This window comes from Stegostoma tigrinum, chromosome 16 (assembly GCF_030684315.1).
Source record: "Stegostoma tigrinum isolate sSteTig4 chromosome 16, sSteTig4.hap1, whole genome shotgun sequence".
NCBI classification, from domain to species: Eukaryota; Metazoa; Chordata; class Chondrichthyes; order Orectolobiformes; family Stegostomatidae; genus Stegostoma; species Stegostoma tigrinum.
The window spans coordinates 32,704,912-32,728,467 of NC_081369.1; the positions used below are offsets into that span (position 1 = coordinate 32,704,912).

General features: G+C 39.5%; 1 protein-coding gene across 1 annotated transcript in view; it reads left to right on the forward strand.

The window, feature by feature from the left end:
• The window catches only part of uri1 (URI1 prefoldin like chaperone), a 46,040-nt gene that overhangs the window by 16,147 nt on the left and 6,337 nt on the right, over positions 1–23,556 (forward strand). Inside the window, exons 5-7 of the mRNA XM_048546829.2 lie at positions 12,851–12,933; positions 16,039–16,114; positions 19,248–19,428. Coding sequence (XP_048402786.1) covers positions 12,851–12,933; positions 16,039–16,114; positions 19,248–19,428 — 340 coding nt within the window. The remainder of the gene's footprint in view (positions 1–12,850; positions 12,934–16,038; positions 16,115–19,247; positions 19,429–23,556) is intronic.

The window sequence follows — 23,556 nt, forward strand, 5'->3', positions numbered from 1 at the left end:
GCAGTTGTTGATGGGCAGCAAATGGTAGCTTTGTCAGACACCAATATCCCATCAAACGTATTTTTTAAAGTACTTTTTTAAAAGTATAAAATTTTGGAGGTAGTTCTGTAGGTTGTTTGCTGGGTCTTTAGATTTTTCTTTTAAACAGTAATGCTCCCGAACAGGATTGTAATGCTACTAATTCACCTGTGATCAATGTTACAAGAACTTTCTTCTTTATATTGTTTTGAGATAACCTGTTAAATGTGCATACAGATTTGAGTTGCCTCTTTCCTTTTTAAAAAAAAACAAATAGCAATTCTGCAGCAGGAAGATTCACAGCAATAAAAATCCTTCGAATTTCAAGTCTTCCATAGCAAATACCAAACTGTTCACTAATTCCCTTTAGGGAAGAAAAATTTGTCATCCTTGCCTGGCCTGATACATATGATCCAGACCAACAGCAATGTGATTGACTACCCTCTGAAATGGCCCACCGATCAAAGGGTAATTAGGGATGGGCAAAAAATGATGACTAGTCACTGCCCACATCCCAAGAATAAATGAAGTAGTGTTTTAATAACGCTGGCCTAACCTCTGGCTAGGGAACTATACTTGAAACAGTCAAGCTCCAATTTGATCCAAAAAGGTACTACAATGTGATGAGGTCATAGCTCAGAGCCCTGAAGTACAGTAGACATTTTGAACATGTAATGTCTTTTAAAGAGGGTTGATTTAGTTAAAAATGACTGGATGTATATTATTGGCTCTATGGAGAGAGACCCATCACTCCTGTGATGTGAAGTGAACTTCAGATAGCCCTTCAAAGTGGTGCTGAGGCAAGTCACAACAGTCATAACTATGACTTTTTGTGATGACAAAGATAACAAATGACTGTCTACTTCTACTCAACAGCAAGCCATCTTCTGTGTTATGTACCAAAAGCACATTTTGTGGTCTTCCCTTTGAAGAATACATGTTAAAAAGCTGGTTTTCTCTAGAATGCCTTGCGGTTCACTGTCTTAAGAACTAGCCTCTAGTTATCCCTGTGTTGCAAGTACAACTTCTTTCTCACTGTGCTGTAAACCAGGTATGAGAGATTTAGACTACAAAATCTCAATCAATCTGCAAAACTAGGACTGTGAAGTCAACTGTTTAGCTACCCATACCAACTCTACTAATAATCTGTACTGCAAGGGCTGCAATATTTAACAATCTGCTCTTTGCAAGCAGTTCAGAGAATGATCTACAAAGCAGTTTTTAAAAATGCTTGAGAGAGATAATAGGAACTGCAGATGCTGGAGAATCCAAGATAACAAAGTGTAGAGTTGGATGAACACAGCAGGCCACGCAGCATCTTAGGAGCAGAAAAGCTGATGTTTCGGGCTAGACCCTTCATCAGAAAATCTGATGAAGGGTCTCGGCCCGAAATATCAGTTCTTATGCTCCAAAGATGCTGCGTGGCCTGCTGTGTTTGTTATCTCTTTTAAAATGCTTGTATTGTTTGCACTATTCTATTGTGTATGTGTTGCATTTGTATTTCTTTCCTCTGTAGTAAACAATAAACTTGTTCTTTTTAGAAATTCAAGGAAGCCTGGTTAAATTGGCAAATTTTAAAACATAAGTTCACTTAAGGCTGAGAGGCATTCATGAGGACCAAAAATTTAAAAAAATATAAAGACCCTTGTTGCAACCAGCTAAGGGGGATCAATGAACAAAGAATGAGAGTCACTTCAACACTTCTTACCCAGGAGCTCCATAGTTGGAGAGTTCCTGCTTGGAACTACCTGGAGAATTTTTCCCAAGATCTGTAACAAAAAATACATCCGAGTAAAACAATTAAAAATGCACATATTGAAATCAGAAGACTGTATGGCATAATACTCCTATTTTTATCTAAGCATATCTTCGAATTTTTCTTGGGCAGTGCCATGCAAGACCAATCATGTACTGCAGATTTTGTTTCAATATAAAATAAGGTACAATAAATTGTTGTAATTCTGATGAAACGCAAGATAGGAGCTGGAGGAGGCCATTTGGTCCTTTGGGCCTGCTCCACCATGCATCACAATCATGGCTGATCATCCAAATCGATAGCCAAATCCTGTTTTATCCCCATAACCTTTGCTCCCATTTGCTCCAAGTGCTATATCTCACTGTGTCTTTAATACATTCAATGTTTTGGCATCAACCATTTCCTGTGGTAACGAAATCCAAAAGCTGGTCACACTTTAGGTGAAGAAATGTCCCTCATTCTCTGTCTTAAATGTTTTAACCCGCATACTGACTGTGACCCCGGTTCTGGACACACCCAACATTGGGAACATGCTTCCCGCATCTACTCTGCCTAGTCCTTTTAGAATTTTATAAGTCTCCATGAGATCCCACTTTATTCATCTGAACGCTAGTGAAAACATTCCTAACCTAGTCACTGTCTCCTCCACATGTTGTCCTGCCATCCGACGAACCAGCCCGGCAAACCTTTGCTGCACTCCTTTGAGAGCAAAAGCATCGTTTCTCTGAAAAGGGCACTAAAACTTCTCCCTCATTCAGGAGCTGAGGGAGTTCCTGGCCTGGCAGCATTTACTGCCCACCCCTGATTACCCAGAGGGCAGTTTAGAGTCACTTGTAGGCCAGACCGGGTAAGGATGGCAGTTTCCTTTCCTAAAGGATATTAGGAACCAGATAGGTATTTCCTGACAATGTATTCATAGTCATCATTAGACTTTAAATTTCATATTTTTATTGAATTCAAATTCCACCATCTGCTGTGGAAGGATTCAAATCTGTGTTCCGAGAACAATATCTGGGTCTCTGGGTTAACAGTCCAGCAGCAATACCATTAGGTCATTGCCTCCCCAGAACTGCATGCAGTTTTCTTGGTGTGGCCTTACCAAGGTTCTGTGTAACTGCAACAGTACATCCCTGCTCCTGTACTCAACACCTCTCGCACTGAAGGCCAACGTGCCACTTGCAGCCTTTAATGCCTGTTGCACCTGCATGCTTACATTCAGCGACTCTTGCATAATGACACCCAGGTCCTGCTGCACTCTCCTCTGTCCCAATATGTAGCAGCTCTGGTAGTAATATGCCTTGTTTTTGCTTCCAAAGTGAATAACCTTACATTATCCAAATTTTGCTGCATCTGCCATTGATTTGCTTGCTCAGGTAACCTGTCCAGATCATGTTGAAGACTCTGCATACACATCACAGTTCACTATCCCACCCAACTTGGCATCGTCTACAAACTTTGAGATGTTACATTTCGTTCCCCCTTCCTGATCATTCATATGTGAATAGCTGGGGTCCCAAAACTGATCCCTGTGGCACCCACTAGTTACGGCTTGCCAGTTTGAAAAGGACCTATTAATTCCCACTCTGTTTCCCCTCTGCCCACTAGTTTCTATCCATCTCGATACACTTCCCCCGAATCTCATGCATTTTAATCTCGCTCAATAATCTTACATGAAACTGCCAAATGCTTTCTGAAAGTCCAAACGTACCATATTGACTCGCCTCCCCTTTGCCAACTCTACTATTAATCTTCAAAGAATTCCAACAGATTTGTCAAACATGATTTTTCCTTCAAAATCCATGCTGACTGCCCTTGCCACTGCTTTCTAAATGCTCCACTATAAAAGTCCTTGATAATGGATTTGAGTGTTTTCCTTACTACCAATATTAGGCTTACTGTCTATAATTCCCTGTTTTTTCCTCCACCTCTTTTTCAATTTTGGAGTGACATTATCTACCTTCCAATCTGCGGGGACTGTTCCAGGGTCTCTAGAATCCTGGAAAATGACCACCAATGCATCCACTGTTTCTGGACCCATTTTCTTCAGTACTCTGGGATGTAGATTATCAGGCCCTGGGGATTTATCTGCCGTCAACCCTATCAATCTTCCCAGCACCGTTTCTCTACTAATATTGATCTCCCTCAATTCATTCTTCTCACTAAATCTTGCATCCTCCAACATTTCTGGTATCTGATTTGTGTCTTGTTTTATGAAGACAGAACCAAAGTATGTATTCAGTTGTTCAGTCATTTCTTCAACCCCCTATTATACATTCCCCTTTTCTGCCTGTAGGGGACTTGCATTTGTCTTCACCAATCTCTTTTACTTCAGGTACGTATTGGAATTCTGTCTTTATGCTCCCTGAAACTTCTCTTTCTTACTGTATTTTCCCCTGCTTAATCCCTTGGTCCTTCTTTGCTGAATTCTAAGCCGCTCCCAATCCTCAGACATTTTTCTTGGCCAATCTGTATGCTGCTTCCTTGGATCAGATACTATCTCTTATTTCCTTTGTAAGCCATGGATTGGTCCTCTTAACCATTTTGCTTTTGTGCTTATCTACTGTCATCCTTTTAGTAGCTCTCTCCAATCTAATAAGTCCAACTTATGTCTTATCTTCATAGTTTCTTTCATTAAGATTTAGCACTCTAGTCTTCGAATCAACTATGTCACACTCTAACTTGATTTTTAAAAAATTCTTATCACGTTATGGTTGCTCATCCCTAATGGGTCTTGTACAGCTAGATCAGCAATGATTTCCAGCTCATTACACAATACCCAGTCTAAGACGGTCTGCTGTCTCATTGGTTCCTCCGCATATTGTTCAAGAAAACCATATCATACACTCCAGAAATTCCTCCTCTCTGGCACTGTGCCTAATTTGATTTGCTCAATCTATGTGCAGATTGAAATTGCCAATATTCCCTTATCACATGCATCTCTAACTCCCGTTTAATATCATTCCCAGCGTCACTGCAGTTTGGGGATCTATATTTGACACCCACGCATTCTTTTTGCCCCTTGGTATTTCTCGTCTCTACCCATACAGATTCTACTTTGTCAGAGCTAATATCTTTTCTCACTATTGCATTAATTTCATCTTTAATCAGCAATGTTACTCTCCCACCTTTTCCTTTTTGCCTTTCTTTCAGTATTGAGTACCCTGGGAAATTCAGTTCTCATCCTGCAGTCATGTCCCCTTAATCCCAATTATATCGTACCTATTTAGCTGCACAGTTGGTTCATCTGCTTCATTGCAAATGATCCGTGCTTTAAGGCAAGAAACCTTTAAGCTTCTGTTTTTAACATTGTCTGTCTCACTCTTATTTTTCTCAAAAGCCCTGTTTGAATTTTCTTTGGTTTCATTCCCTTTTTTGTTTTTTGTCCTTGCTCCCTCCTCTTCTGATTCATTACATAGGTTCACATCCTCAGGCATGTTGGTTTAAAACCTTGCAACTGCTCAAGGAAACACCCCCCCCCCCCCCACCCCCGGCCAAAGACGTCAGTCCCAGCCCTGCCCAGGTGTAACCTGTCCAATTTGTACAGGTCCCACCTCCCCCAGAACCAGTCCCAATGCCCCAGAAATCTGAAATCCTCCCCCCCTGACACCATCTTTTCAACTACGTTCATCCGATTTATATCCTGTTGTTTCTACTCTGACGTGCACGTGGCACCGGGAGCAATCCTGAGATTGCTACCTTTTGAGGTCCAATTTCTTAACTTTGGTACTAGCTCCCTGTATTCTACTTTGAGGGGCTCACCTTCTTTCTTTAACCTGCGTTGTTTGTACTGATTTGTACCACGACCACTGGCTGTTCACTGTCCCCCTCCAAATGTCCTCTACTGACTTCGAGACATCCTTGACCCGAGTACCAGGGAGGCAGCGTACCATCCGGGAGTCTCTTTTGTGGTTGCAGAAATATTCCCCTTTCATTTGAGACCCCTATGACTATTACCCTGGCACATTGTCTGTCTGCAGCAGAACTGACTGTGATGCAACAAGTTTGGTTGCTGCTGCTGCTTTCTCAAGAGGTCATTCCCCTTAACAGTATCCAAAATGGTATATCTGTTTTGCAGGGGAATGACCACAGGAGTTTCCTGTCTTCAGAGCAAACCAAACCAGGTCTACTTGACTTATTAGAAAATTAAAATGCTCCTTTGTTCTTTATACCAGACTGCCGAGGGAGACTGGAGGAGTGGAAAAACTACCAGATAGTTATAAACTGGACTTCGTTTATCTTTTAATAACCTGGAATCATGATTTGTAGAGAGCACAAAGGAGAGAGTTTTGGAGATGTGTTGAAACTTTTCTAGAACTTGTCTGCCATGGAAGGTCTCTGTCAGTTACCACTCAATTTGCTGGTTTGTGAACATTCCTAAACGAGATTGGAAGCAGTCTCCCATATTCCACACTTATGTCCAGTCTTCCTCACCATAAGGAGCTTCTCCATTTAATGTCATTGTGTATATATCAATATGCCAGGAAGAGCTGTTGCCCCAAACAGTGTCCTTGAAGTGCAGAACTGAAGCACCTTCATACTGTAGGTGGGCAGTACATACTGCAACATGGTTTTGGCGGGGAAAAGGTACAAAAATGTGAGAAGCACACAGATCATTTCATATCTTGGTGGAGAACAGGTAAATTAATGTGGTTAACAAAGCAGTCCTAGAGGTTTGAGCTGATGAATTGTAAATAGTAACCATGCCACAGAAATGCCAGAGAATAACCTTCCAGTGAAGGTCAAAATACCTCCCTATGGCATTCAATGGCAATATTATTACTGAATCTCTAATAAATGAGTTGGACCAGCTACATGCAAACACACCATCACAGCAAGAGCAGATCTGAGATTGGCTATTTGGCAACAAGTGGCTCACCACTTGACTCCTCAAAGTGTCCTTATTGTATCCAAGGCCCAAGTCAGGAGAGCAGTGGCATATACTCTGCTTGCCTGGATTGGCACAACTGCATCGACATTGAAGATTCAACACCATAACATGACAAGCTGGACAGTTGATTGGCACCCACCCACCATCTGTGCTCTAGAAGTGCTGGGACCGATGTCCTTACAGTCAGCAGCGCTTTGAAGCAGAACAAAAAAAGCCTAAATGGTGTTGCCCTTCTGCTGAAGTAGAGACTCCAAGGAAAAGAGCTGAGTGGTAAGTCGTAGGTAGCGTCAGGTAAATAGTCACAATTTTTAATCACTCATCGTTTATAAGGTCCTTTTGTGATTTATAGTTTCTAAGGGATGTATTCTGAAATATCAGACTGGAAAAAGACCCTTCCGAAATTGGTATTATTTGATACTAAATATCTTCCAAAAGGCTTAATTTAACTTAGTCATGGCAGGAGACCTCAAAGATGTGGTGTTCCCTTGAGCTTGGGAACAACGCATGCAGGAAGTGTCTGCAGCTGTAGCTCCTGGAAGCCTGGGTTTTGGAGCTTGGGCAGTCCCTGGGGCAACTGTGGAGCTTTTATGAAGCTAAAAGTACTGTAAGCTAAAATACTACAGGCAGAAAGGGAATGGGTGAACACCAGGCAGGGAGTGTAGCAATACCCTGTGATGTTTCTCTGAAAACAGATATACCACCTGGCGTGCTGTTGAGGGAAATGGCCTGTTGGGAAAACAGAAATTCATGGCATTAAGATTGGCTCCTCTGCACAGCAGAAGAGCCACAGGTGTGAAATGCAATATTCGTAGGAGATTCAATTGTTAGGAGAGTAGACAGGCATTTCAATGATCACAAACAAGAGTCCATGATGGTATGTTTCCTTGTTAGTGATAGCATGGCTAGGGGTGATACGGTGGCTCAGTGGTTAGCACTGCTGCCTCACAGCTCCAGTGACCCGGGTTCGATTCCACCCCCAGGCGACTGTATGTGTGGAGTTTGCACATTCTCTCCATATCTGCATGGATTTCCTCCAGGTGCTCCAGTTTTCTCCCACATTCCAAAGATGTGCAAGTTTGGTTTGGCCATGCTAAATTGCCCAGAGGGATGTGTAGATTAGGTGGGTTATGGGGGATGAGTCTGTGTGGGATACTGAGAGATTTGGTGTGGACTTGTTGGACAGAAGGGCCTGTTTCCACACCGTAGGGATTCTATGAATCTATGTCTCCCATATGGCGGTAGGACATCCTGAAAGAAAAGTGGTCAGCAGCCAGTGGTTGTGGTATACATTGGTGCCAACAACATAGGTAAAAAAGTGGATGGGATCCTAAAAGCAGAATATAGGGAGCTAAGAATCAAGCTGACAATAGAACATCAAAGGTAATAGGTTAGTTGGAATAGGGTATATTGGGCAAACATTTGGCTAAAGGGAGTGTTTGAGAAGGAAGGTTTCAGATCCCTAGTGCATTGGGACTGGTTCTTGGTGAAGCCGAGCCAGTATAAACTGGACAGGCTACACCTGGGTAGGACTTAGACTGCCTAGGGGTAGTGTTATTCAGTGTTGGGGGGTGGGGGGAATTAAACCAGATTGGCAGGGGATGGGAACCCATACAAGGAGTCAGAAGAAGGAGAATTGAGGGCAAGAACGAAAGATGGAAATAGGCAGAAAAGTCAAAAGAAGCCACAGTGAAAAGAGAAAAGGTAGTAGGAATAGAACAAGGAATGTTTTAAAACAAAATGTAAGACTTAAAGCTTTGTGCCTGAACTGGTGGGGCATTTGAAGCAAAGCGGATGAATTAATCATGCAAATAGATATACACAGGTGTGATTTAGTTGAGATTATAGATATGACTTCAGGGTGACCAAGGATGGGAATCGAACATCTATATTTTGGAAGGATAGACAAAAGGGAAATGGTGGAATTGCATTACTAGTTAGAGGATATAAAATGAGAACTAAGCAAAATTAGTAGCTCAAACCATGTAAAATCTGTGTGGGTTGGATTAAGAAGTACTAAGGGGTATAAAATGTTAGTGGGAGTGATAATTAGATTTCTAAACTGTCACAGTGATATTGGAAATATCATTAAACAGGAAATCTGTGATGCATGCACTAAAGGAGTATCTGTAATTATGAGTGACTTTAATCTGCCCATAGATTGAATGAATCAAATTAGTCTCATTACTGTAGGGGAGGAACCCCTAGAGAGTGTATGGGATGGTTTTGTGGCCGATAGCGAGCAGGCCATCTTAAACTGGTTATTATTATAATGAGTAAGGAATAATTGGTAATGAAGTCAATCATAATATGATGCAATTATCCATCAATGTGGAGGAGTGAGGTAGTTGATTCTGAGACTAGATTCGTGAATCTTAAGGGAAACTATGATGATATGAGTTGGTTCTGATGGCTTGGGTAATGTTGAAAGCAAGGGTAATGGATAGGCAATGGTAAACATTAAGTGGGTGAAATTTTTTTTTTTGTCTGGCGCAAGAGTGCAAAGAGAATCATGGCCCAAAAGTAGCTTGAGGTGAGTTGGTGATAGTATAAGATGCTTGAAAAAAATACAAATTGAGGTTGGTTGGCTTGCCATGCTGGTTTGTTGTTCTGCCAATGTTTCATTACCCTGCTGGCTAAGATCATCACAGCAGCCTTTGACGAAGCGTCGGTGTGTTTTCCCGCCTGTTTTTTTACAACTCTGGGGTCCATTGAGCTGGATTGCCTCACTTCCAGTTTTTCTTCTTAGTGGAGTATTTATGGGGTCAAGCTCTATGTGTCTATTGATGGCTTTCTTCGTGATGTACCGGGCTTCTAGGAATTCTCTGTGCCTGTCTCTGCTTAGCTTGTTCCAGAATTTTGATGTTGTCCCAGTTGAATTGGTGCTTCTCCTTATCCATGTGGATCGAGATGAGTGAGTATTGGTCGTGTCTTTTTGTAGCCAGTTGGTGTTTGTGTACCCTTGTGGTTAGTTTCCTTCCTGTTTGTCCGATGTAGTGTTTCTCGCAGTCTCTGCAGGGCATCTTTTAGATGACATTGGTTCTGTCCATGGCGGAGAGTGGGTCTTTAGTTTGGGTGAGCAGTTGTCGTAGCACTGATGTGGGCTTGTACTCACAAAGAAAGCCAACGATAAATACATAGGCGAGAATGAAAGCCATCAATAAAACTCAGGTGGGAAAACACACCGACGCTTCATCGAAAGCTGTACTGATGATCTTACCCAGCAGGGTAATGAAACGTCTGCAGAACAACAAACCAGCTTGGCGAGCCAACCAACCTCCATACCCACAACCTACGCTGCAAATCTACTCCAAAACCTTAGAAACATACAAATTGCAAAGAAAAAATAATCAACTGGAAGATTGGAAACAATTTAAAATGCAGCAAAGGAGGCTCAGGGGATGGATTAGAAAAGGGGTGGGGAGGGGAAGGTTTTGAGAGTAAACTTGTGGGCATAAGAGTTGACAGTAAAAGTTTCTATTGGCATGTAAAGGGTAAAAGACCAACTGGAAACTGATGACAGCAAGTAGAAAACTAATTGCAGTGAGAAACTGAGAAATTTACAAAGAAATGGCTGACAAACTAAATTTGTACTTCACTGGTTTCACAGAGAGACACAAATAGTGTACAAGAGATGATTGGGAATATGGTTTATTGAGAGGGAGGTGCTGAAGCAGATCTGCATGAGTAGCAAAATGGTATTAGAGGAATTGATGGGATTGATGCTGATAAATCCACTGGGCCTTGCCTTATATGTCTTAGAAGACTTAAGAAAGTAGCCTTCAAAATAATTACTGCATTGGTGATCATCTTTGAAGATTTTTTCAGACTTTGGAACAGACAGTACATATTGGAGAGTAGCTAATGTAACCCCACTATTTATAAAGAGAGGTAGAGAGTAAAAGGGAATTGTAGATAAGTGAGTCTGACGTCAGTAGTGGGGAAGATAGTAGTCTGTTATCAAGATCAAGTACCCCAGCTGTTCACAATATATGTTAATGATTTAGATAAGGGAACTCAATGTAATATCTCAACATTTGCAGATAAAGCTGGATTGGAGGGTGAGCTGTGAGGAGGATACAGAGATGTTGCAGTGTGATTTGTACAGGCTGAGTGAATGGGCAGTACATGGCAGATGCAGTAGATGTGGATAAATGTGAGGTTTCCACTTTCTTAGCAGAAATAGAAGGCTGATTATTATTTGGTAAATTTTTGGGGGGATGGTTGGGAACAAATGTTCAACGAGATTTGTACGCCCTTGTGCACTAGTCTCTGAAAGTAAGTGAATGGGTACTGTAAGCAGTAAATGAGGAAACTGAATGTTAACCTTCATAGCTAGAGGACTTGAGATTAGGATCAAGGATGTCTTGCTTCAATTATGCAGGCCATTCATGAGGCTGCATCTGGAGTATTGTGTGCAGTTTCATTTTCCTTATTTGAGGAAGGATGCTCATGCTGCTGGGGAGTGCAGCGAACGTTTACCAGATAGATTCCTGGGATGACAGGACTGACTTATAAGAAGAGAGTTGAATCAGTTAGGATTTTATTCACTGGTGATTAGAAGAGTAAGGGAAGGATCTTGTAGAAGCCTTAAATTCTAACATAATTAGGCAAGTTAGATGCAGAAGAATGTTGCTGATGGTGGGAGGAGTCCAAACCGAGTGTCATAGTTTAAGGATAAGATGTAAAGCTTTTGGGTCTGCGATCAGGAGAAATTTCTTTACTAAGTAATGAATCTGTGAAATTCACTGCCACAAAAAGTGGTTAAGACCAAAACGTTATGCTTTCAAGAAGGTGGTGCATAAAGCACTAGTGACCAAAGGGATCAAGGGATATAGGGGAGGGTACAGTTAGGGTATTGAGCTCAGTGGTCAGCCATGAACACCTTGAATAGTTGAGCAGGTTCGACCAGTCAAATGGCTTTTTCCTATCTTCTTTGTTTCTGAGTGAAACATCTATCATCTACATGCTGTCATAATTCAGCAAAGCTTCTTCAACAACATTTCACACACTAACTTGGAGTTGAACGCTTATTGCCATTTCTTTTTTGTGGCTGGATCAAAATCCTCCATGTCCAAACCAGCAGCACTGTGGGTGGTCCTCCGTGACCTCAACCACAGTGGTTCAAGAAGCAGGATACCACTATCCCTGCAAGGTAACTCGGAATGGGCATTAAGTATTGACTTTGCTGTTTTTTTTTTAAGTTGGAAGCAAATATAGAAAAAGTAACCAAAGGGCTGATAGGATGTGGACCTTTTATATCCAGAAAGTTAGAATTCAAATCTTGAACAGTACTGGGTTTGGGTTTAGATACAAAACATCAGGAAACTTAATCTGGCAAGTAAGAGTGGGATTAATAATTCCATAAAAACAAGCTATTTCCAGAAGGGTAGAACGGAAGAGCAGTGCATTTAAATTGAAATTACGTAGAACCATGTTAAAACTGTGTGGTGTTGTGTGTTTGGTTCAGGTTTCCATATTATAGAAAAGATGTTGAAGAAAAGATGCAGAAAAGACTTGCAGGGATGATATAACTGAGAAGTTTTGTTTATCTGGGAAGGTAGTGCAGCAGATGACTGGTTACTGATGAAGTTTTTTGAAATTATGTCAGGTCTAGTAAAGTATTACAATTTCTTATGCAGCCTGATTGTTTTACTTGAGGCCTCAGCCTCTAACTTTTCATTTTTGTGGAACTAGAGCTCATAGGCATGTATGACACTCTCAAATAAATTCAGATTGAAAATTATTATCCCCCCAAAAATTATGAGAATGTAGTATGTACTAATATGAAAAGTACAGGTAAATGGCATTGGATGCATTTCAGTTTATTTCAAATAATCTTCAGAAATGGGTAAACATTTCTGGTGATAGAATTAAATAAAGAGCACTGGGAAGAAGTTTGAGTGGAGTGCAAAGATTGGAGTGATCCACGTTAACCAAATAGCCCATTTCTGTGTGCAATTTTATTTAATTTATAATTGGTGTATAATAATATATAATCTTGGAGCTGCTAACTTTATAACATTTATGACCTTTAACCTCTAACTTTATGACCTTTAAACCTCAGCATCATTACTTTAATGACATTTTTCATATCACTCCATATACAATATCTTGTAAATTAGTTTTTAGCCAATCTTCAGTAAATTATGTATTTTTTTGTTGAATAATAACTAATCTCTTTTGTTCAGATGTACAAAAAGCATTGGATGATCTTCGTAAAGCTATGAAGAACTTTGAATCCAGGGTCGAGTTCACTGAAATGGAAAAATTGGTATGTGATTTTTTTTTTTTTTGCAATTTTTGTTTTCGTCCGGTTAGCCACATACGTTGTTGCTGTGTTCTGCACTGTAAGATGTTATAAGCAGGATTGTTACCACATCTGAAATATGGAAGCACATAACAGTCTGTTTAGAAGAAGGTTTAAAAAACAAAATCCTGTATTAATCCCTCAGCTGATGTATGGGGGGTATTGCAAAATTAAATGACTTGGTTGGTTAGTTAGTTATTGAAGTTCTGGTTTGGGAATGTGTTCCTACACTTCTAAACAAGTGAAGCATCTTCAAGGCAATATTTAGTCAACAGAATGCCAATAATGATTGCAATTAACTTGTGGTTTTCAAATTGAAAAATAAAAACTTAATGTGAAGGTTACCAAATAGACTCATGTAAAAGTTGAATATTTTAGACTATTTCTTAAGGTTAAATTTATGGAGTTGACTATTATGTGATACTACTTTAGAGGGGCTGAAAGTCATGCCTGTCAAAATTTATACTGTATCATTAGCAGAAGTCCAGTTGATCTCCAAGTGAATTTTAAAAAAGAATTATGGTAAGACAGTAGAAAGAAAGATGAATTTATAATTATTCCATCCGCTTTTTTCCTAGTTTTTCTTCTTTTCTTCTCCAAGCTAAGTTTGTTTTTAAAAGTGATAACATCACTAGTGCAGCTAAGGGATAGAACAGAGCAGGCACAGGACCCGTAGCAGCACGGCCGAACAAAAAGTGAATACTAATTATTACTAATATAGTACTCATTCAATGATGAATATAAGAAATCAGTAGCCTAACGTTGGTGTGAATTGTACATCAAAACACATAATAGCTCGAGAAAGAAATTTATTTCCTCATTCTAACATTTATGTACATGATAATACCTTAACTCTCAACTGTTGATCTGTTATCTGTGTGGAACTAGGGTTGACATTTACGTGAGATATATGGAAAAATCCAGTTGTTTTGGCTAAATATAGGGGTCGACTTTTATGCGAGTATATACAGGAATTATCTCGGCTAGCTCTACAATGGTTTTGACTCATGAGTGGAGATCTGTTTCTTCTTGGTGGATGTAAATGTTTAAAATTGTGCAAAGTATAAATGAGACTTGCAAACAATTTTATGATCAAGAAGTGACTTTGATATTGAGTAACTTGTAACTGTAAGGACAAGTGGACTTTTTGGACTGTTGGATGACGAATGTGAATTTAAAAACAGCTGAAGAGATCCTGAATCCGAAAACACCAAAACATAGGGGAACAGATTTGAGGCTGGAGTGTGGAATGACATAATCTAAATAATGGGATTAAAAATGTATGTGCTTTGACCATTTTATGGCTCCTTTTACTAATGCTCTGCAAAGTTTTGTGTTGAAAAATAAACAAATGAGCAAAGAGTTTTGATTGAGGTGGCTCTCAAAGGACTGCGGATACATCTTATTATTTTTAATGTTATCATTTAAAGGTATTAATTTTCTGATGTGTGATGTAATCTAAAAATGAATAGTTCTGAAGATGCACAAATTATTACATATTCTGCGTGGAACTGTACAGAGTTGTGTCCGGAACCCCTCCTTCAATCATATTTGGGAAGGCAACAATTTTATTTTCTTGTGTAGCTTAATTGCTTTAGTTCAAGACTTTGTCGATATATGTTGATGTTCCTGCTCCTCTGATGCTGCCTGGCCTGCTGTTTTCTTCCAGCTCCACACTTTATCTCTGACTCCAGCATCAACAGATCTTGCTCTTTCTTTGCCAGTAAATGTTTGTTTTTGCATGTTGTTTGAGGTTTTCACTGACTTCAGACATGAAGTATGACTTTCCGAACATAGTTTGACTATTAATACAATTATGTAGTGAATTGTACTTTTCAATCTCTTAAGGACACCTATTTCAAAAGCTGATGTTGCTAAATTCTGAATTTTAATTCATCTGTTCAAATCATAGGTTTAAGGCAAGAGAAAGTTGCATTATTTGCTTTGAGCTAGAATTGAAAATATTATTCCTGATATACCTTCTTGAAGTGATGCTCACATTGATTAAGCTTTGTTTGTGTAAAAGCAAAGAACTTGCCTGAGCTATATGCCAGTGTTTTTGTTTTCCTATATGGATACTGTTATATATCATCTTTACTGGAGTAGGAAATTTTGATTACTGGGAGTTGTGTCTTTTTGGTAAGTTGGAAGTTGTGATTGACTCGTCCTTGTCCAATTAATACCAGTTCTCATTTTCAGCTTGCTCCACTGGCTAGCAGCAATGTAAAAAAGGCAAGTCAGATGCAAGTCTCTCCTTTATCAAGAATCTCTCCTTGTCAAAAACTCCCCCTTTAGTTGTGATCAGAGATGATGTGAACTGCAGATACTGGAGAATCCAAGATAACAAAGTGTGAAGCTGGATGAACACAGCAGGCCAAGCAGCATCTCAGGAGCACAAAAGCTATGGGCCCCTCTGATGAAGGGTCTAGGCCCGAAACATCAGCTTTTTGTGCTCCTGAGATGCTGTTTGGCCTGCTGTGTTCATCCATCTTCACACTTTGTTATCTCCCTTTAGTTGTGCCTCCTTGTAATGATGCATTTATGTTTTGCCCCTTGCAATGAATGCTAAGTGAGATTTGAAAATGACAGATATTGACAATGAAAACTGAGAAACTGATGGCTCTGACTTTGGAGGCTGATGGTTCGTAAGGACATTGGAAGAGGCAAGCAGGAATTAAAAGCCCAGCTAGATGAGGAGAGAGTCCGGAGCAATCAGGTCAGCACATTGTGTTCCTTCTCAGCATATTGCTGTTCTTTTCAGAAAATGAAATGGAGATCATCATACCAGAATGAGACTCCTTAACAACATCAAGCAATTCTTAACACAGCAGGGCAACCTGACATTTGATGAGACTGGAGGCTGCCACAAAATTGATGCCTTGTGTGGAGAGGCGTATCTATTTTTTAAAAACAAGTCTTTCTTTGCAGCTTACCTGTAGTGGTTGGTGCCACTGAAGGGAAATGTACATAAATGGACTGCAATTAATCTTCTGTACAATTATTGATTTTCCTGAAATCTTCAGGCACAAATCGAGCTGAAATTTATATGCTGCATTCTGTTCTAATTAGGCAAATGAAGGTTTTGTAGAAATACGTGAGGAAATTCTGAATGAAGAGCGAGAAACTCAAGATTTAAATTCAGAAGGTATTTCTGTTTGCCATTTATTTTCCATGATAAATTGAAGCTCAAATGAGGGAGAAGCATTTTACTTTCAATCTTGTACCTAGATTAAATTGGGAATGGCTACAATCCCATGCTTGGACAGCATGAACTGAATGATTATTTTCTTTATTTTTAAAAACTGGAGCAACTCCAAATTTGAGTTTTCTACCCTTAATCTACTGCTGCAGAACCTCCCAACACCACCCCCCGCCCCCCCCCACCAACTGCATTGCTGCCTATGTCAGCATTTATTATTCAGCCCAATTGCACACCATAAAGGTTAAGTAATGGGATTTTTAAACTTTGTATCCACAGCATAATTTTGGTTTCAAGCTTCATAGCTTTTTTTCTTTCAATAATGTTACATTTTATCAGTCTATACCCTAGAGCCTTAAGTCTAAACTAACATTCAGTAAAGATAGAACATAGAACAGTACAGCACAGAACAGGCCCTTCAGCCCACGAAGTTGTGCCGACCATTGATCCTCATGTACGCACCCTCAAATTTCTGTGACCATATGCATGTCCAGCAGTCTCTTAAATGTCCCCAATGACCTTGCTTCCACAACTGCTGCTGGCAACTCATTCCATGCTCTCTCAACTCTGTGTAAAGAACCTGCCCCTGACATCCCCTCTATACTTTCCTCCAACCAGCTTAAAACTCTGTTAGCTCGTGTTAGCTTTTTCTGCCCTGGGAAATAGTCTCTGGCTATCAACTCTATCTATGCCTCTCATTATCTTGTATACCTCAATTAGGTCCCCTCTCCTCCTTTTCTCCAATGAAAAGAGTCCGAGCTCAGTCAACCTCTCTTCATAAGATAAGCCCTCCAGTCCAGGCAGCATCCTGGTAAACCTCCTCTGAACCCTCTCCAAAGCATCCACATCTTTCCTCTCATAGGGCGACCAGAACTGGACGCAGTATTCCAAGTGCGCTCTAACCAAAGTTTTATAGAGCTGCAACAAGATCTCACGACTCTTAAACTCAATCCCCCTGTTAATGAAAGCCAAAACACCATATGCTTTCTTAATAACCCTGTCTACTTGGGTGGCCATTTTAAGGGATCTATGTATCTGCACACCAAGATCCCTCTGTTCCTCCACACTGTCAAGAATCCTATCCTTAATCCTGTACTCAGCTTTCAAATTCGACCTTCCAAAATGCTTCACCTCGCATTTATCCATGTTGAACTCCATCTGCCACCTCTCAGCCCATCTCTGCATCCTGTCAATGTCCCCTGCAGCCTACAACAGCCCTCTATACTGTCAACGACATCTCCAACCTTCGTGTCGTCTGCAAATTTGCTGACCCATCCTTCAATCCCCTCATCCAAGTCATTAATAAAAATTCCAAACAGTAGAGGGCCAAGGACAGAGCCCTGTGGAACCCCACTGACCACTGACTTCCAGGCAGAATATTTTCCTTCTACCACCACTCACTGTCTTCTGTTGGCCAGCCAATTCTGTATCCAGACAGCTAAGTTCTTCTGTATCCCATTCCTCCTGACCTTCTGAATGAGCCTACTATGGGGAACCTCCATCAAATGCCTTGCTGAAGTCCATATACACCACATCCACAGCTCGACCCTCATCAACTTTTCGAGTCACATCCTCAAAGAACTCGATAAGGTTTGTGACACATGACCTGCCCCCCTTAAAGCCGTGTTGACTGCATTTAATCAAGCCATGCTCTTCCAGATGGTCATAAATCGTATCCCTCAGAATCCTTTCTAACACCTTGCAGACGACAGACGTGAGACTTACTGGTCTGTAATTGCTGGGGATTTCCCTATTTCCTTTCTTGAAGAGAGGAATTACATTTGCCTCTCTCTAGTCCTCAGGTACGACTCCAGTGGAGAGCGAGGATGCAAAGATCTTCGCAAATGGCAAAGCAGTTGCATTTCTCATTTTCCAAAGCAGCCGAGGACAAATCTGGTCCGGGCCTGGTGACTTGTCAATCTTAATGTTTGACGAGATTTTCAGCACATCAGCTTCCTCTATCCATTCCAGCATGCACACCTGCTCTTTAAAGATTTCATTCACTACAAAGTTTGTTTCTTTTGTAAAGACAGAAGCAAAAAACTCATTTAGGGCTTCCCCTACCTCCTCAGACTCCACACACAAGTTCCCTATGCTATCCCTGATCGGCCCTACTCTTTCTTTAACCATTCTGTTATTTCTCACATAAGTGTAGATATATTGACTCTTTCTGCTTCATTCATTCCTCATTTGAAAATGGTGAAAATACTGGGCTTCCAAATCAACGGAGAAGAAACCATACTACTGACTATATCTAATTAATGTGTAATTACTTTTGCATCCTTTAATTTTAATGCATGCTCAGAGTTATATCAAGGTTTATACACTTTCAAATTAACCTGTAGAATCATTTCCTGCATATTTTGATAGTTCAACAGTAGCCCGGAAATTTGAGACTTGTTGGATCTGATGGGTTGTGGGCTAGGATTCTAACTGGTGGGGTGGCATCTAGCAGGGTCAGGTTGAGGGGAGCGGCCATCCAATGGGGTGTGGAGGTGTTGGAATCGGATGGGGAAAATGTGGCTGCCTGAGTCAGTGGTAAGTTGGAAGTTCAGTTTAATGCTTAACCAGAAGTAGATTTTTAATTCTCTAGCTTTTCACAGCAATTCAGCTCAAGCAAGTTGGAACCTTCTGACAACTCTGGTTCTTGGAGGGTTTTTGGCAATTCCAGTGTCTGGAATTCTCCAATCAGTTTCTCAAGCAATTCCCTTCAGATCAGCTGCATTGGATTTCTGCCTGGTCCCTACACTCAATTGCAGTCTATACTGCAATGACAGCAATCAAACTATCTGGGCCAATATATTTTTTGTTGATGCCTTGATTGTGATCATCTATTTAGATAATTTTAAAACAGAACTGAGTACAAGCCTGTGTGAATTTTCCTTTGTTGAATGTTTATTTTTTTTCATATAAACGTGGTTTCAAAGTCTGTACAACCACAAATCATTGAATTTTTAATGGTGCTTAAAAAGCAATTGATGGATTGTTACAGTGAAGAAGCATTTACTGTTTTTAAGTAAATATTTGTCACTTAAAATTCGGTGATAAAAATTAAAATTTTAAAATCATTAAATAACAGGGAAACACAGAAAAGCTCATAAACCTAAAGAAAATCCCAAACCAAAAGAGGTTTTTGTGTCAGAATTGGAGAGTGGTGTTGGTGGTGGTGACCGCAAATCAAGCATCTTAACCGAGGAGGAGTTGTGGGCCAGGCTTGATGAGCTGGAACAGCAGGAAGAGATGCAGGATGAAATTTATAGGTAATTCATTCAGTGCTTAGATAATAGTGGCAACATTTTTACTCAGACCTATGTTATAATATTTGTTTATGTATTTTGATTTTATCTTGTGAAACAAGATTGGTGATACCAAATATTTCCCATGTAACCCGGTCTCCTGGAATGCTGAGTTGCTTTGTTGTATTATGACTCGTGGCTTAACTTGCTCGAATGTCTGCTGTTTTGGGAAAGAAATGCAGCTGCCAACTTTTCATTTCTATCAAATGGGAATCTGATATAGACTAACTACTAAACGTGAATCTTGTTAGTGGGTCGTTCATGCTATTGGTGTCATTGTCAGATGAGCATTGCATATTTGTTACAACAGGATTATAGATGTGCAATGTAATTTGTTGTACAGCATTATTTGTTACAAGTATTTTCAGGACAAACAGTTTGCATTTTATGAAAGTGTTAATCATTATGCTTAAATATAAAGCTAATTTTTCCTTGAACATTTTGAAAGCTCAGGATACAGAGGAAGATGTTGGGGAAGATGCTTGAGAATGCAGGTGGGTTGCAAGTGTTACATGTAGAATCACATGGCTAGGTTTTGGGGAAGCAGCCCTACATCTTTTGATGTAGTGGCAGGAACAGATGGACGTTTGGTCTGGGACTTCAGTGGGGAGAGTTTTTGAAATATGCAAGGTCTGTGCTACAAAATTTGTGACTGTATTGTAAGCTATGGAAATGCAAGTGTGTGTATTTTACTGTCTCTCTTTTGAATGGAGGGGAATGATCAGACGGAAAGGGAGTTGACAACTGTTGCTGAGAAATGCTTAACAGTCCTTTAAGAACAAGAGGGCATAGTTGATTTTTTTTAAAAAAGTTGAAATAGCATTCATGGCAGAAAGAAACAACTGGTGAGAGATTTTCATGAGAATCTACCCTGCCCTCACTACTCATTTGATTTTGCCACCTTCACCAAAACCAAAGGTTTTTATTGCTGAACTGAACCACTGAAAGTAACATAAAGAGCCTTTAACCAAAAATCATTGGTTAAAGCTCAGAGCATTTGGCACTTTGCTCTTTGAACGCTGGCATTGAGACACTGTAGTAGATGTTTCATTCCCCACCTATTTCCTTTAGCCCACAATTACATTCCTTTCAGGTGTTTATCTAATTCCTTATGAAAGTGCTCAAATCTGCCTCAAAAACAAGATAGTGTTTTTCAAATATCTAAGCATGGAGACCATTTTCTACCTCCTGCTTGAGGCCATCAGGAACTCTGCTGTTTGTGTACTTAGGTGCAGGAGACTTAATGGTTCTCTGCTGACTTGTATTGTTTCCAAGTCAGGCAACACCTCCATTTCTGTAATCTCCTCTAGCCTCTCAGATTTCAGATATTGGAACTTCATTAAATTGCCAGTTTTGGTTGCTCCACTTTGGGCTGAGCCTTCAAATGCCTTGCATCTGAACAACACTAAGCCTCTCCATCTTCTTTCCTGTCTTTTCTCCTTTAAGCTGCTCTATGAAGCCTATTTCTTTGACCAGTCTGCTCTAATGTGGGCCTGAGAGACTCAATTAGAAGGATTTTGTGAAGCCCTTGGGAAATTTTATTACATTACATTAAACTTCCTCACTTAAATACAAGTTTTGTTGGGATTGGAGGAATTCTGGTTTGAACTCAAGGTTAGTCTGTGAACAAAAGCTGGTCTATACCAATTTGTTGTACACTGTATTAGATTCAAGGTCTGAACGTATGACTGCTGTTATATCAGTTTCCATTTTATTTGTACTAGTTATTGTCCATCTTTTGGTGTCAGTTGCTAGACAGGGCATTCCACACTGATTTCTTCAAGTATTGCAATGTAATTGGAATTAAGATCACAATCAAAAAGTCCAGTTGGACATCTGCATACGTAATTTGCAAAGTTATTTTCTGCAGGCCAGAAATTGCAACAAAAGTGAGGAAAATGGCATATTTTAAAAACGCTCAAAAAAATGACCATTCAGCTGGACAAATCAAGATTCCATTATTTATTTAGTTTGGTTCCAAGGTTTCCACGCTACAAATACTTTGAGAAAGCTGAAAAACATTTGTGGTAGTCAAGTGAAAATATCCATGTTTCCTTTGACTTGAGTAGCAACTTTTCCCTCATTCTATTTCTATAGCAACGAAGGCCTTATATGTTTGTAGACTAATGTTTAAGCTGTAGTGACACTTCAGTTTAAATTCTCAAAGCAACCATGATCTATCATATTATTAATTAAAATTACCGTCTGATTAAATTCCACACTGCTCTTTCCTTCCACCGAAAGATGTCTTTGCCTGCAATGTGCAATCTGTTGCTAGGCCCTTTGAATTCTGGAACCAGCCACAAGAAACTACACAAGAAAAGCCTCAAATTAGCTATGTTTTTCTCTCGCGCATCATGGGAAACTGACAGTCTTTTAGTCAATATTCGTCTGATGTAACCAATGGACAACTCAGAGTGGAGAGTCTCAAATGTCAACCTGCATTCTGCTATTCTAACGGGAGTCTATATTCCACTGCACACAGGAACACTGCAAATATTGTAAAATTATGACTAAAATTATTGTTGAAAAACTAGTGCATTGTGATGTAATACTACTTGTTTTAGCATGTAATTGACTAGAAGAAAAATTGTAATCCTGTTTAAAATTTTATCATGTTTCCACAGTTATCCAAGTTAGCAGAGAAAAAATTTGCTTTTAGAAAAGAACTTGGTTGCGTATTATGTGAAATAAAAAAGAGAAATTTGCAGTTTGAATAAAATTGGTCAAATTTCATATTTCAGGTCCTTTGAATTTTTGGTATTGTGGTTTATGAAATTGACTAAGTTTCTAGAAATTACAGTGAAGATTGTCATTTCATCTTTTACTCTTGAACAGATGTATGTACTCATTTAGAAGAGTTTGCACTGGAAACAGTTGAAGTATTAATTATTTCAAATACAAACGCTAAACTTCCACTCACCTAAACTTTTGATTTCAACACGTTATTTTGATCAAGTGACTTACAAGGTTTAAATGATGGTTTCCTACATTTTTTACTATCAAGCTTTCAGAACAATTGATAGTATTTCATTTCAGTTTTGGCTTTCAAACTGCTCAAGTTCAGCTGATCACTTTCCCTTTTCTTGGTATTTATAATCATTCACAATTTTTAATGTTATGGATACATTTTGAATCACATTTGACTCTTCTCAACTTCTCTATATCTAATCAACCAAATGTAGTTCCTTCTCAGCAACAGTCGAAAAAGACTACACAATTATAGGGTCAGTCATTGAAAGTTTTTTTAACTTTTTAATTGAAGCCTGTTCTGTAAAAAGTGAATGTCATTTATTAAATTTTAGTGACGTCATTGTTATGTGATTGTCATGTTGCAGAATGAAATTAGCAATAGAAATGCTATATTGTTTATAGAGTAAAGTGAATTTAAATCCTATTAAAGTGAATCATTTCATGAAAACTGATGATTAGAAATACAAGAACATAAAATGTCAACTAGAACATGTTGCACAGTTTCTCAAAGCTCTACGCAACTGATTAAATGCTCATTCATGTATTACCTTAATTCTACATTTCTAATTCATCCCTCAAACTCTTGATTCTTTGTTTCCAAAAAATTGAAATAGTTGAGCATGAAATGAGGTTTAATGAAATGAATCATAATTGTTCAGTAAGGGGTATGAAAGCATTCTAACTTAAAGGACAATTAGTTTTAATGTTAACACAATTCAAAAATTATGGATTAGCAAACTTTCCAACATTTAGGGATTAAACACATTTGCCCAGGCTGCCTGGGATACAACAGTCTCGTGCAGTAAGTTGCCAGTGTGGACCTTTTCTTTTACGAAAGACAGTATTCTTCATCTTTGAAAGGAAAACCAGTCAGGACACCTCAGAAATGCAGAGCTGTACTTCCATCCTTGATAGTTCTTCGCAGGTATAGAACTATCAGAAGAAGGCAAGCCACAACCCCTTTTCACAGCAGTCAGCTTCAGAATTCTGAAATTTACAGCCATTTCTATAACCGCTGTGAAGCTCTAAGTACACAAGGCAAGTGTGATCTTAGGGTGTCAAATCAACAGGATACAGGTTTCTGCAGAAGGCAGACTTTGAGTAACTGTTCTATTTCAT